The 16058-nt window shown below is 37.7% G+C and overlaps 1 protein-coding gene across 1 annotated transcript in view; it reads right to left on the bottom strand.

The window, feature by feature from the left end:
• Window positions 1–16058, bottom strand: part of SLC36A2 (solute carrier family 36 (proton/amino acid symporter), member 2) — a 98461-nt gene that overhangs the window by 63154 nt on the left and 19249 nt on the right. The window contains exons 6-7 of the mRNA XM_006863948.1: window positions 5834–6052; window positions 4592–4690 (exon numbers count right to left, since the gene is read on the bottom strand). Of these exons, the coding sequence (XP_006864010.1) occupies window positions 4592–4690; window positions 5834–6052 (318 nt within the window). The remainder of the gene's footprint in view (window positions 1–4591; window positions 4691–5833; window positions 6053–16058) is intronic.

Raw genomic sequence — 16058 nt, forward strand, 5'->3', positions numbered from 1 at the left:
GATGTATTGCATTGGCACATCTGCTGCTCAAGACCTCTTTAAGTGTTGAAGTTACTCTTGTCAATTTGAAGACTAAGGTGAGCCTGACCTAACTTCATATGCATGCGAAAATTGTGCCGTAAATAAGGAAGACCATGGAAGAGTTGATGCATTTGCGTTATGGTGTTGGAGGAGAATATTGAGAATACCATGGACTGCCAAAAGAACAAACAAACAGGAAGAGGTACAACCAGAGTGTTCCTTGGAAACCATAGTGGCCAATTTTAATCTATCATACTTCGGACATATTGTCAGGAGTGACTGGTCACTGGATGTCATATTTGGTAAAGTGGAGGGTCAAAGAAAAAGGGGAAGACCCCCAGCAAGGTGTATTGGCACAGTGGAGGCGGCGATGGGCTCAGGCATAGCAACAATTATGAGATTGGTCCAAGACCAGGCAGTGTTTCATTCTGTTGTGCATAGAGTTGCTATGAGTCAGTACTGACTCGATCACATGTAACAACAATAGCAACAAGCATATCTGTGAAAAGATATGATAAAGGAGCTTAATATCATCAGTCAGAACAATGCTAGGGACCAGCTGTGGAATAGACCACCAATTGCTCATGCACAAGTTCACGTTGAAGCTGACGAAAATTAAAACAAGTTTATAAGAGCAAAAAATACAGCCTTAAGTGTATAACCTTCCTGAATTTAGAGACCATTTTGAGAACAGATTTGATGCACTGTACACTACTGACCAAAGACTGAACAAGTTGTAGGATGACATCAAGAACATAATCCATGAAGAATTAAAAAGATAGGAAAGAAAGAAAATAACAAAACTGATATCAGAAAGACTCTGAAATTTATTTTAGAATACAGAGAAACTAAAGGGAAAGGAAGAAATGATGAAGTAAAAGAGGTGAACAGAAGATTTTAAAGGGCAGTGAAAGAAGAGAATAAAGTATTACACTGAAATGTGCAAAGACTTGATGGTAGAAAACCTAAAGAGGAGAACACACTTGTCATTTCTCAAGTTGAATGAACTAAAGAAAACAAATTCAAGTCTCGAGTTGAAACGTTGTAAGATTCTATGGGAAAATATTGAATAATGCAGGAAGCATCAAAAGAAGATGGAGGAATACACAGTCACTGTACCAAAAAGAATTGGTCAGCATTCAACTATTTCAAGAGATAGCATATGAATCATGAATCAATTATATTGAAGGCAGAAATTCAAGCTGGACTGAAGACATTGTCAAAAAACAAGGCACCAGAAAACGGATGGAATACAAGCTGAGATGTTTCAACAAATGGCTGTTGTTGTTAAGTGCCATTGAGTGGGTTTCGACTCTCATAGCGACTCTGCATAGGGTTTCTGAAGAGTGGCTAGTGACATTGAACCATTGACCTTGCAGTTCAAACTAATCTTAAGGTTGAGTGTTTATCCTTTGGTGTCACACCAGGATTCAAACAAATGGATACCCACTAACAGAAATGGATCCTCACTAGTCTATGCCAAGAAATGTGGAAAACAGCTATTTGGTCAACAGACTGCCGAGAGACATATTTGTGCTCATTCCAAAGGAAAATGACCCAATAGGATGTGGAAATCATCAAATAATATCAGAGGCTGAAGATAATCTAAAAATGATTGCAGCAGTGCATCAACAGGGAGCTGCCAGAAATTCAAGTCAGATTCAGAAGAGGATGTGGAATGAGGAATAAAATTGCTGGCATCAGATGGTTCTTGGCTGAAAACAGAGGATACACAGAAAGTTGTTCACCCACGAGTTTTCACTATGCAAAGACATCAGACTATTTGGATCAAAACAAATTATGGTTTACATTGTAAAGAATGGGACTTCAGAGCACTAAATGTTGCTCATGATAAACCTGTACATAGACCAAAAATCAGAAGTTCAAACAAGGGGATACTGTGTGGTTTTAAAATCAGGAAAGGTGTGTGTCAGAGTTGCATCCTTTCACCATACTTATTTAATCCATGGATTCTCTCTGAGGTGGCCTGCTTTGTCTAGCTGCCAAACAGGTGTGTTTTATTGTTGTGGTGGTGATTTCAAATTGTATCAGAGCCCTTAAATGGGTGGCGATTAGCAAGATAGAATGCTTCAGCTCTTCAGTGAGAACTGATGGTGTGGTTATTATTTTGGAGCTATATCATCCAAGTTTAAAACCTGTACAAGTGAATGATTTTCAGGACTCACTTCCTTCATTTTTCATCGGTACACTTGGCTTTCCCATATATTCATCCAGATTATCAAATCTCCTAAATGATCCACATTCATCATTTAAGAAAAATAGAAAAAGGATAGTCCTATTTTTGTGGATTTTAAACCAAAATACAAGTTTAAAATCAGGAAAGGTATGTGTCAGGGTTGTATCCTTTCACTATATTTATTCAGGCTTTAGCCTGAATTCAAGAAGTCAAATTATATGAAGTAGAATACAGCATTAGGACTGGAAGAAGACTCATTTGCAAACACCACAATTTGTTTGCTGAAAGTGAGAAAGACTTGACATACTTACTGACGAAGATCAAACGCTGTAGCCTTCACTGTGGATTACAGTTCAACATGAAGAAAACAAAATTCCTCACAACTGAACCAATAAGCAACACATCACAAATGGAAAATACTTAAGTTGTCAAGGATTTCATTTTACTTGGATCCACAATTAATGCCCATGGAAGCACTAGTTAGGACATCAAATGATCTATTGCATTTGGCAAATCTGCTGCAAGAGAAAACTTTAAAGTATCAAAAAGTAAAGGTGTCATTTTGAAGACTAAGATGTTCTTGGGCCATGTGAAAATTGGACAAAGAATAAGGAAGATCAAAGAAGAGTTACCTGGCCCCCCGTCTCCCCCCACCACCATATAATTGATTCCAATTAATAGCAGCCCTATATAGGGGTTTTCAAGGCTATAAATCTTTATGGGAACAGAAAGCTTCATTTTTCTTCTGGTGGATTTGAACTGCTGATCTTGTGGTTAGCAGTTCAGTGCCTACCCTATAGTTCTACCAGGGTTCCTTAAAGAAGAATTAATGCCTTTCATTTATGGTATTGATGAAGACTATTGAATATACCTTCAACTGCCAGAAGAATGCACAAATCTGTCCTAGATGAAGTACAGTCAGAATGCTCCTTAGAAGACAATATGGTGAAACTTCCTCTCATATACTTTGGATAAGTTATAAGGAGGGAGTTATCCTTGGAGAATGACATCGTACTTGGAAAAGTAGAAGTTCCAGTTTTTGAAGTTCCAAAATTTAAAAAGAGGAAGACCCTCAGAAGACTGATTGACAAAGTAGATGTAACAATGGATTCAAACCTAACAAGAAAGGAAGGTGTAGGACTGGGCCCACAGTGTTTCATTCTGTTGCACATAGCATGGTTATGAGTCCAAACTGACTTGACAGCACTTAACAACAACAAAAACGATATTGTTGTTATCATTAAGTATCATACAGTTGGTTCTGGCTCATACCAACTCTGTATAGGGTTTCTGCAGAGCAGCTGGTAAGTTTGCACCGCAGACCTTGAGATTAGCAGTTCAGTGCTTATCCTATAGCACCATACCAAGACTCCAAAACAACTGTAAATTCAATGTACATGACATTAAGGAAAAATTAGAATAGAGATAGAGAACAATTGGTGGTTGCCAGGGGTTTGTAGTGCAGGGAGAAGACATGCATGAGGGAATCTTTGTTTTCCTTCCTGATTGTGGTAGTAGCTAAGTGACTGTATCCACTTCTCAAAACTCACTGAATGTACACAGAAAAGTACATTTTACTGCATGCAAATTAAACATAATTTTTTTTTAACATACAAAAGCAGCATTACCTTTCTTCAAGAGTCGAAGTAGAAACTATATGATGTTGCTGTTGTTAAGTGTCATCAAGTCACTTTCAACTCACAGACACCCTGTATAGGTTTTCCAAGGCTGTAGATCTTTGCAGGTACAGAAAAATCTCATCTTTCTTCAGCAGAGAGACTGATGGCCTCGGAGTCCAATGTTTATCCTATGGAGTCACCGGGCTCCGGAAACTATGTGATGGTGGTGGAGGTATTGTGTTGTTGAGTCAATTCGACTCATAGCAACCCTGTATAGGGTTTCGGAGACTGTAAATCCTTATGAGAGCAGAAAGTCCCATCTTTCTCCCACGGAGAGACTCATAGATTCAAACTGCTAACCTTAACCTCTATGCTACCAGGGCTCCTTGAAACTGTATAATACCTATTGTAAATATACAGTACTTTCTCGTTGAAAAATGCTTTTTTAAAAAATTAAATCTAATTTAAACGTATAACTTTATTAGTTTTTTATTTTAAAATATTAGGAAACTCATTTTCAAGAAAGCTATGTGATATGAATACAAAGAATAAAAATGAAACTTTTTCAACTGACTGCCTCTGAATTGTAACTTCTGCTGGTGACAATTGACCCAAGTCAAATCAGGAGTTACTTTTACTGTAATGTATTTTCCATCAGGCCCAACAGAATGGCCAAGAGAACACAGAAATCCAGAGCTCTTAAAACCATTTCAAAAACTACTCACAGCAAAGTTCACCCCACTTTAAATCTTACCACACCAATGCTTTCAAACGAAAACACGGCCGTTCCAAAGAAGAGAGGGTACGTCTTCCAACTTGCTACTAGTGGTAACCTGCTGAGGTCTGGAATTCCCTACAGGAAAGAAAAATGAGATAAGACATTTATTCTCAAAGCACATTTGACATCTTTAAGAGAGGGTTACTCTAAGAGTAGACTTGCATCTTTTTAATAGAATGCCAAGAGGTTCAGGAAACTTTGAAGAGAAGTAGACAAGGATCAAAGTTGATATCAACACTAAAGAACCAGATGAAAGCAACATAGAATCAAAGTATTAATGGCTACCATCTCATGAAGGGAGCTTGGTTGATCAGAAACCTTGAAAAACAAGAAAAGAAAAAAAATCTTACACATCATAGATTAATCCCATCCTAAAGCATCCATGCAAACCTTTGAATGGATAGTGACTATGGGTGTGGAAAATTACTATGACTTTAGTTACAATGATATTGTAAGAAGTTCAAAGCAATTACTTAAAAGTGAAAGTTCTCTTTTCTTCAACAAGCCATGAGTTGTAAAGACCCAAAGTAACTTAAATAAACACTTTATATATCTTGGACCCTAGAATGCACAAATAATTAAAGAACCATTTCTCTACTTGGGCACCCTTTGGAATAGTCCAAAATTGAATCAGAGGCAATTATCCCATTAGGAAATATAATTCTGCAGAAGTCATCAATGCAACCTAAGGAGTATAACACTGTTATGTTATTCTAAAATATTACTAATTCATTATTTTTATTAAATTTCTATTTAAATCTCTGCAACTTTTTTCTTTTTTAATTTTCTGTCTCTCTTGGGCTCCCTAGGGGATAAGTTTGGGTGTTTAGAATTATAGCCTAGAGGATATAAGACTATGAATATTTCAATATGTTTTAGCTGTGGTGGAAAAACCTGTTTTTTATTTTGTTTTTGCTATTTTCCAATCAATTGCAGGAATGATCTGTAGTTCACCAATCAAGATATTTTCCTTGCAAAGCATTTTTTAAAATTCAGAATGTAACTTAAAAATTCAGGCATTGAAGAAACAATATAAAAAAGAAGATATTTAGAAGAATGAGATTGCATACAGACATCCTGTAGAAGAATCCTACTTGAGGTGAAGACTAGACTGAAAAGTGAGAAATATACCTACCACCCTCAAGGTTCACTGAAATGTCTACTATGAACACAAAAGCTCTGAACACTGTAGGGCTTAGGCATGCATTGTGCACTAACTTGGGCGATGTACTGGGTGATGATGACCAGGCTGACCAGCATGCTGATGTTGGCCAACATGGAGAAGATGGTCAGGACTCTGAGGTTCCGGATGAGGGCCAGTAACACCAGAAAGGGCAAGAAGGAGAGCATGTAGAGCCTGGAGTCCATGGTGGGTGTCAGCATTACAGTCGCATTATTCTGGCAGTTGTTGGTTGTACCATTAACAGCTTCCACTACCTGAGGAAGGAATGGGAAAAGCAAGAGGAGGAGATGCTAGGGTCACATGGTGAGCCCAGAGCTAACTTCCTCACAAAGAGTTGGACCATTTCATATGACTTAGTGTGGATTTAGGACTTCTTATTCTCAATTTTATGTGCCATGCTTTCTCAAAAGAGACTGCAGATATAATTTGAATGAAAAGGAAATAACTGTGTTGTGCTGCCAATTGCTTGGCTTTTGGCAAGCCAACATCCATTCTTTCTGATTTTATTTTGGGAATTATCTCTTCCTATTGAATACAACCATGGAGGATTTTAAATCATTGTCATATGGTGTACACGGAGGTCTCTGACTCAAGCATCTGAATCTTAAATCTCAAGCAAAGTGACACAATGAAAAAACTAGAAACATTAATTTTGATACTAGAACTATGAAGGACTGCTCATTAGTTCTAATTACCAGATCCCCCTAGAAGCCCTGTTGTTTTTTAAGTTAGCCATTATCCGTCCACTAAACTTATTTATGCATAAGTTCTCCTGAATCTGTTTCTTTTGGTGATAGCCTCCAAATCTAGAATTCATTGTTTCTTAACTGGAATATTAACTGGCATTTTTAATGAGAGGACTCTTCCTTGTGTGAATTGGACCATTCACTCTAGAACATTAAACATCCCCAGGCCCCACCCTCAATTATGTTGTTGTTAGGTGCCATTGAGTCAGTTCATAGTCATAGTAATCCTATGTATAATAGAATGAAACACTGCCCTGTCCTGTGCCAGCCTAACAATCATTACTATGTTTGAGCCCATTGTTGTAGTCATCATGTCAATTCATCTTTTTCACTGAACCTCTGTTTCACCAAGCACGAGGTCCTTCTCCAGCGATAGGTGCCTTCTGATCACATATCCAAAGTACTTGAGACAAAGTCTTGCCAGTCTCACTGCTAAGGAGATTTCTAGCTGTACTTCTTCTAAGACAGATTTGTTCACTCTTCTGGCAATCCATGGTATATTTGATATTCTTCTTCAACATCATAATTCAAAGGCATCAGTTGTTCAGTCTTCCTTATTCATTATCCAAATTTCACATGCATATGAGGCAATTGGATATACCATAGTTTGGGTCAGGTGTACTTTAGTCTTCAAAGTGACATCTTTGCTTTTTAACATTTTTTAAAAGAGGTCTTTTATAGCAGATTTGCCAGTCCTATATGCTGTTTGATTTCCTAACTGCTGCTTCCATGGGTATTGATTGTAGATCCAAATCAAATGAAATCCTTGACAACTTCAATCTCTTCTCCATTTATCATGATGCTGTTCATTGGTTCAGTTGGGAAGATTTTTGTTTTCTTTATTTGGAGGTGTAATCCATAGTGAAAGCTGTAGTCTTTGATCTTCATCAGTCTCTGCAAATGGTAGATTATTAATGAGTCTTGCTCCAATCCTAATGCCTCATTCTACTTCATATGATCTAGTTTTTTAGATTATTTGTTCAGTGTGGAGTTGCAGGATAATGCACTAAGCCACAAGGTTGGTGATTCAAACTCACCAGGCACTCCTCAGGAACCCTATATGGGGATGCTATGAGTCGGAACAGACTCAACAGCACTTAACAACAACACCAATAGATTGAATCAGTATGGTTAAAGGATACAACTCTGATTATGCCTTTTTTGTTTTTAAACCATGCAGTATCCCCTGCTTTGTCTGAATGACTGTCTCTTGGTCTACATGCATATTTTGCATAAGCTAAATTGAAGTTTAAGATTCAATTATAGCATCCCCCAGCACTCAGCTGTCAGTTTGTCATACTGTGCTGCCTTATATGTTGCTATGATGTAAGGATCTATGCAATGGGTACTTTAAATACCAGCAGAGTAACCCATGGTGGACCAGTTTCAGCTGAATTTCCAGAGTAAGGCAGATTAGGAAGAAGAAGAGGCAGACTCTTTTTGAATTTTTAGCCACTGAAAACCTTATGAATAGCAGAGGAATATTGTCAAACATAGTGCCAGAAGATGAGTCCCTCAGGTTGAAAGGCACTCAGATCATGACTGGATAAAAGCTGTCTCCTAAAGAAGAGTTGAGTATGATGACTCAAATGTAATAAAGCTTCCATGACCTTCATGTGTTGATGGGGAGAACAACTCAAAACGAGTAGAAGTAGCTGGAAACATCCATTAACAGTCAGAACATGGAATGTACAAAGTATGAATTTAGGAAAATTAGAAGCTGTCAAAAATAAAATGTAACACTTAAAGATAAATATCCTAGGCATTAATGAACTGAAGTGGAGTAGTATTGACCATTGAGTATCTAACAATCATATGGTTTGTTACACCAGGAACAACAAATTCAAGAGGAATGGCATAATATTCATCATCAAAAAGAACATTTCAAGATCTAGCTTGTAGTACAATGTTGTCTGGGATAGGATAATATGCATACAACTACAAGGAAGACCAGTTAACACCATTATTATTCAAATTTACATACCAACAACTAAAGTCAGTGATGAAGAGATTGAAGAATTCCATCAGCTTCTTCAGTCTGAAATTGATCAAACATGCAATCAAGGTGTATTGATAACTACTGGAGATTGGAATGTGAAGGTTGGAAACAAAGAAGATGGATATGTAATTGGAAATTATGGCCTTGGTGATAGAAATTAGGCTGGATGTAGCAGGATAGCATTTTGAAAGAACAATGACTTATTCATTGCAAATACCTTTTTTAAGCAACATAAAAGATGACTATATACATAGACCTCACCAGAAGGAACACACAGAGAAGACACAATAGAAAAGCTCAATATTATCAGCCAAAACAAGGCCAGGGACAAACCATGGTACAAACCATAAGTTGTTTGTATGAAAGTTCAGGCTAAAGTGAAGAAAATGGAAACAAGTCCACGAGAGCCAAAATATATCCTTGAACATATCCTTCCTGAGTTTAGAGACTATCTCAAGAACAGATTTGATGTATTAGAAACTCATGATAGAAGACCAGAAGAGTTGTGGGATGACATCAAGAACATCATACACGAAGCAAAAGGTCATTAAAAAGAAAGAAAGAAAAGGACAAAACGGATGTCAGAAGAGACTCTGAAACTTGCATTCCAGTGTAGAGATGCTAAAGCGAAGGTGGCAAATTAGGAAATAAAAGAGCTGAGCAGAAAATCTCAAAGGGCAGCTTGAGAAGACAAATTCAAGTATTATAATGAAATGTGCAAAGACCTGGAGTTAGAAAATCAAAAGGGAAGAACACACGAAGCATTTCTCAAGTGAAAGAACTGAAGAAAAACTCAAGCTTTGAATTGCAGTATTGAAAGATTCTAAGGGCAAATTATTGAATGATGCAGAAAGCTGAACTGAAGGCAATGGCTAAAAATTAGGCTCCAGGAATTGACAGAATACAAATAGAAATTTTTAAAACAAACTGATGTCGCACTGGAGCAAAGAAACTTGGAAGACAGCTATATGGTCAACTAATCTGAAGAAATCAATAGTTACCGCCATTTCAAAGAGAGGTGACCCAGTGGAACGTGGACATCATAGGACATTATCATTAATATCGCATCAAAGACAATTTTGCTACAGATAATTCAAAAACAGCTGCAACAGTACATCAATAGAGAACTGCCAGAAACTCAAGCCAGATTCAGAAGAAGATATGGAACAAGGGATATCATTAAGCAGAGAATACCAGAAAGATGTTTACTTGTGCTTTATTGACTATGCAAAGGCATTCAACTATGTGGATCATGACAAACTGTGGATAACATTGTAAAGAATGCACAGACACCAAGAGGAATTCATTTGAACACAAGGGAATGCTGAATAGTTTTAAATCAGGAAAGGTGTGTGCCAGGGTTATATCCTTTCACCATACTTATTCAATTTGTGTTATGTACAAATAATCCAAGAAGTTGTACTATATAAAGAAGAATGTGGCATCAGGATTGGAGGAAGACTCATTAACAACTTGTGATATGCAGATGATACAACCTTGTTTGCTGGAAGCAAAAAGAACTGAACATACTAATGAAAATCAAAGACCACAGCCTAAGTATAGATTGCACATCAATGTACAAAAAACAAAAATCCTTACAACTGTACCAATAATTAACATCTTGACTGAAGTTGTCAAAGACTTCATTTTGCTTAGAACCACTATCAACAATTATGGAAGCAGCCATCAACAAATCAAACAACACATCTCATCAGGCAAATCTACTACGTAAAACCTCTTTAAAGTGTTCAAGAGCAAATATATCAGTTTAAGAACTAAGGTGCTCCTGACTCAAGCCATGGTATTTTTCTTTTCTTTTAAGATTTACAGGCAAGACTATCAGTTTTACATTCAACAAATCATACACTTTGTTTCATCTCAACTATTGCAATCCCCTGCATGCAACAACAGTTATCCTGCTTCCTCCCTGAGGTTCCTATTTCCATTCTACCCACCTTCCCAACCCTTCTCAACTTTGTTCTTATGTAAATGTTGCTCTTTTGGTTTTGAATGATTGACCATTCTATAGTAAGCATACATTACTATTGTTGTCCACCCTATATACCTATCTAATGCTTAGCTGAAAATGGGCTGCAAGGGTGAATTCCTTTCCAGACCTGAAGCGTGATCAAGGGCCACAGTCTCAGGTTCCCCCAATCTCTTTCTGACCACTAAGCTTGGTCTTTTTAAAAAATAATTTTGAGTTCTGTTCCCTATTTTCTCCCACTCTATCCAGTACCTCCTCATTTGATCCCTTTCTTAGCATTTGTACCATCTAGTTCTTAGCCGAGTACCATCTAGTTCTGCTGGTCTCAGAGTCACGGAGACTGATGTTCACATGTCCCATTTGTCTGTTGGACTAATTGGTTCCAAGCTTCTTCAATCATCATCACTCTTCTTTCTTCTGCACATGGAGAGACCAACATCTGCACCTTAGATGGTCGCTCATGAGCTTTTAAGACCCCAGACACTACTCACCAAAGTAGGATATAGAACATTGTCTTTGTGGACTATGTTATGCCAATTGACCATGGTGTCCCCTGAAACTATGATCCTGAGTCCCCACGCCTAGCAGCTCATTGCCTTAAGGTATTGGATAATGCCTAAAAAGTTTTTATAATTTTGCCCACTGTATGCTTCACCACATTCAGAGTTGTGTTTGCAGTAAAATACCCATGAACAAATACCCTCTTTCAAACTCACTTATTTATGGATATGCCCCCATTCCCATTCAGCCTGTGTCTCTGTCCATGTATCTACTCACAGAACACTGTTGTTCCAAAGTTGTACATCTAACACTATTTACCTCTATCCCTTTGGGCCCTTGTATACTTCCTGTATCTTTATCCATCTTCATCTTTCTTCTGCCAACCTCCCTCTTCTTGTCTATTGCCCTTCCCCTTCTTGTCTATTGCCCTCCCAATCACATGAGTTAACATGTGCTTAGCCTCTAGCCAGTGAATTACTCTCCCTTCCCTCCCACCCCTGGTAGACTTCAAAGAAGGCTTCTTTTACCATGAAAACCTTTTCTTGAATTTTTCAATAGTAGTCTTTTACAATATTTGTCCTTTTATGATTGACTAATTTCCCTCAGCACAATGTCCTCCAAGTTCTTCCATGTTAAAAGGCATTTCACATACTCATTGTTATTCTCCAGTATTGTGTGTATGTGCCAAAGCTTGTTTATCCATTCTTCCATTTATGGACATTTAGGCTGTCTCAATCTTTTTGCTATTGTGTATACTGCTTTGATGAACTTCAGTGTGCATATACCTACTGGTGTCCTGAATCTTATTTCTTGTGGATATATACCAAGTACAGGGATTGCTGGGTCATACGGGATTTCTGTCTCCAACTTTTTGTGAAGCGCCATATTGTTTTCCACAGTGGTTGAGCCATTTTACGGTCACACCAGCAATGCAAGAAAGTTCCAGTCTCTCCACCCTTTTACCAGCATTTGTTGTTTTCTGTTGTTTTGAACTTTGCTATGAATGCTGGAGTGAAATGATATCTCATTATTGTTTTGATTTGTATTCCTCTAATGATTAATGATTGTGAACATTTCTTCATGTTTGCTGGCTGCCTGAATGCCTTCCTTGATGAAGTGTCTGTTCATGTCTTCTGCCCAGTTTTTAATTGGGTTATTTGTCTTTTTCTTATAGCGGTGTTGTAGTTTCCTACAAATTTTAGAAATTAGTCTTTTGTCTGTCACTGCAAAATCTTTTTCCCAGTCTGCATGTTCTCTTTGGTGAAATATTTTGATGCACTTAAGTGTTTAATTTTTAGGAGGTCCAGATTATCTATTTTATCTTCTACTATTTGTAAATTTTTAGTTATGCTTGACAATATATTTATACCAGGTGTTAGAGTCTCCATTTTTTCACTGATGATCTTTATAGTTCTAGGTTTTACATGAAGGTCTTTAATCCACATTGAGTTTGTTTTTGTATATGGTGTGAGTTTCATTCTTCTGCAAGTGGATTTCCAGTTTTGCCAGTACCATTTGTTAAAGAGACTATTTCTTCCCCATTTAATGTGCTTTGCCTTTTGTCAAAAGTCACCTGACTGTATGTGGATGGATTTAATTCTGGGTCCTGAATGCTATTCCATTGATCTATGTATTTCATTGTACCAGTACTAGGCTGTTTTGACCACTGTAAGCCATAGTATTTTCAATCAATTCACATTCATGTGAAAGTTGAACATTGATTAAGGCAGACCATAGAAGAATAAATGCATTTGAGTCATGGTATTAGAGAAGAATATTAAAAATACCATGGACTGCCAGAAGAACAAACAAATTTGTGTTGGAGGAAGTAAAGCTAGAACACTTCTTAGGATCCAGGATGGTGAGACTTTGTCTCTCATACTTCAGACATGTTTTCAGAAGGGACCAGTCCCTGAAGAATTACATCATGCTTAGTAAAAGTGGAGGGTCAGCATAAAAGACAAAGATCCCAAGAAGATGGATTGGTACAGTGACAACAGCATTGATTTTAAGTGTAACAATTGTGAGGATGGTACACGACCAGGCAGTGTTTTGTTCTGTTGTACATAGGATCGTTATGAGTTGGACCTGACTTGAAGGCATCTAGCAACAACAATATGTGTTGTTGTTGTTGTTGTTGTGTGCCGTCAAGTTGATTCTGACTCATAGTGACCCTATATAGGGTTTCCAAAGAGCAGCTGGTGAGCTTGAACCACTGACCTTGTGGTTCAAACCGACTTTGCAGTCCAGCGCATTAATCCACAGTGCCACATGAGAAAAACAATGTAGAATTCCCTAATCATTGTGAGAAATTAAAAAGTCCCCACTGATATTTCAAACATCTTCTGGAAAAGTGAACAGTGAGGGATGATATCATCCTTGGTCTAGGACCAGAAGAACCTAACTAACTAATGAAGTTTTGTTTTGTAAGCAGTACTATTTACCATAGAACAATATTGGTTCCATTGAATTGTACAGGTTACAAAACAGTGTTGAATTGACAAATGCAGTGCTATCTATATTTTTCTACAGCAATGAAAAAAAGAGAAAAAATATATAAAAGCATTATTAATCTATACTCATGAGTAGCCATGGTAACACCTTGGAATATATTCAGCTATGCATTTTCTATACAGTATCACAAATTGCATGTATTATATACACTTTTGTTTTTATTTTACAAAACTGAGGTCATGGTGTAAACACGTCTATTTTGAAATCCCCTTTTATTGGAAAATTATCTAGGCATTCTAAGCCCTCAATAAATAGGTCCCATTCAACTCTTCAGTCTCTTCCTTGTCTAAGGTCAACACCTTCTTTTATAACTAAACTGGTCTGCATTGACTGTCCTGAATAAGTCCTATACATTGTTGTCTCCAGGATTCTACTCACTCCCTTGTCCCACCTGATGGCCTTTACTGCTCTGCCTGCCTTTAAAGACCAAGATCAGCTGCATCCTCCTTGAGGTAGCCTTCCCTTGCTCTGGAGATCATTCCTGTCCCTTCACATTTTAAGAAACTGATATCTCTTCTGTTAAGTTTACAATGGAGTCTTGGTGTGGAGCTATAGGATAAGCACTGGGCCACAAGGTCGGTATGAACCACAAAGTCAGCAGTTCAAACTCACCAGTCACTCCTTGGAAATTCTATACAGGGTCTCTACCTACAAGTCAGAACTGACTCAATGGCACTTAACAATAAGTTCACAATTAAACACTGACAACCTCAGAGTGTTGCTAATGGTGTCCTAATCTGACATTTAAATACTGTATTTATATACAGTATTTATAACATTCCACTTAGCCTGTAAACTTCCTAAGACTGTACTTGCCTTGTCTTTAGGCAGGTGATGAACAAAGTTGTGCAGAGATATCTTTCTGAAGGGAACTATGACAATGTGTTTTGAGGACCTTCCAAACAATGACACTCTGACTCAGTAGTTCAATTTTAAGAAATAGGTAAGGAAACAAAGGAGTACACAAATATCGATGTGTCATTGCAACATCTGGAAGGTGTGTCCAATGGTACCTTCCAGCTAATCTGCAATATACAGTTTCATCTGTCCCCTACCACAGAGAGGTGATGAGACCCATGTTAAATTGCTCACCACAAACTAGCAAGCAAATGCAACTAAGGCCATGCATGCCTTGCTCAATGCAAGCCTGTGCATATCATATTTACTAGTTAATCTATTCACCCCTGACAACAGGTTATAGCAGAATAGTAAAGCGAAACAAAGGAACCATCCAAAGATAGAAGGTCAGTTTCTGTGATAGAGATTAGCTACTTGCTGTTGAGTCAATTCCAGATCATGACGACTCCATGTATATCAGAGTAGAATTCTGCTCCATAGGGTTTTCAATGGCTCATTTCTTGAAAGTAGATTGTCAGTGTTTCTTCCAAGGCTTCTCTGGGCAGGCTTGAACCTCCAACCTTTCCATTAGCAGCTGAGCACATTAACCATTTATACCAACCAGGGACTCTGAATATTATAAAGCTATTAAAAATTATATTAGAAAATTTTGTTGTTGTTTTTGTTATGTGCTGGGGAGTTGGTCCCAATTCATAGCGACCCTATACAGGGTTTCCAAGGCTGTAAATCTTTACGGGAGCAGAAAGCCTCATCTTTAGGACATTGCAAAATGCTAATCAGTTAATGCTTCCTTAAAACAATACTCATGAGTGTTTGGATTAAGAGTACATTTAGGGGGAAAGGAGTAACAATTGTTTAGGAAGCACTATTTATTTATGGCAGAGGTGGGAAATGTCTGGTCCATAAAGCCTGTGAAATCATTTGGTCTGGCCCTGCCAAGGCAACCACAATTCCAGCCATCACATTGGTTGTCCTTGTTGTCAAGTGCTGTATCACATCGTTGCTGTTGTTGTTAAGTGCTGCGGTCTCAGTTTCGACTCAGAGAGACCCTAGCTAAGTTTTTCAAGGAGTGGCTGGTAAATTTGAACCACTAACCTGGCAGTTAAAACCAACTTTGTGGTCCAGTACTTATCCTACAGCACCACACTAGGACTTAATGTCACTAAACTGCACACCTGAAAAATGAATCGGCAAATGAGTTGTATATGTATTTTCAACAATAAAACAATTTTTAAAAATTATCTTGAGCTTAAAAAAGAAAAGTAATTTTGTTTTTTGTTTTTTTGCTTTGAAAAGCAATATAATGTAGTGTTTAAGAACTTAAACTCAGACATCAAAAGGTCTAGGTTTTAAATCCTGACTTTATGGCCAGAGATTATCGCTTCCATGGTCTCATCTTCAAAATGGGAGAAATAACAGTACTTAAAGATTGTTGTTAAATGCCACAGAGTCAATTCTCACTCATTGTGATCCAATGCGATGGAGTAGAAATGCCCCATAGGGTTCCCTAAGCTGATGGCATTTAGCAACAACAACAAGAATCTGATGGCCAGATCGTTTCTCCTTTAGAGTGGCTGCTGGGTTCTATTAGAAGTTGAGACCTTAACCATTGTTCTACTAGGTGTCAAGCAATGCAACATCAGGGCTTCTTCCTA

This window comes from Chrysochloris asiatica, unplaced genomic scaffold (assembly GCF_000296735.1).
Source record: "Chrysochloris asiatica unplaced genomic scaffold, ChrAsi1.0 scaffold00057, whole genome shotgun sequence".
NCBI lineage: Eukaryota > Metazoa > Chordata > Mammalia > Afrosoricida > Chrysochloridae > Chrysochloris > Chrysochloris asiatica.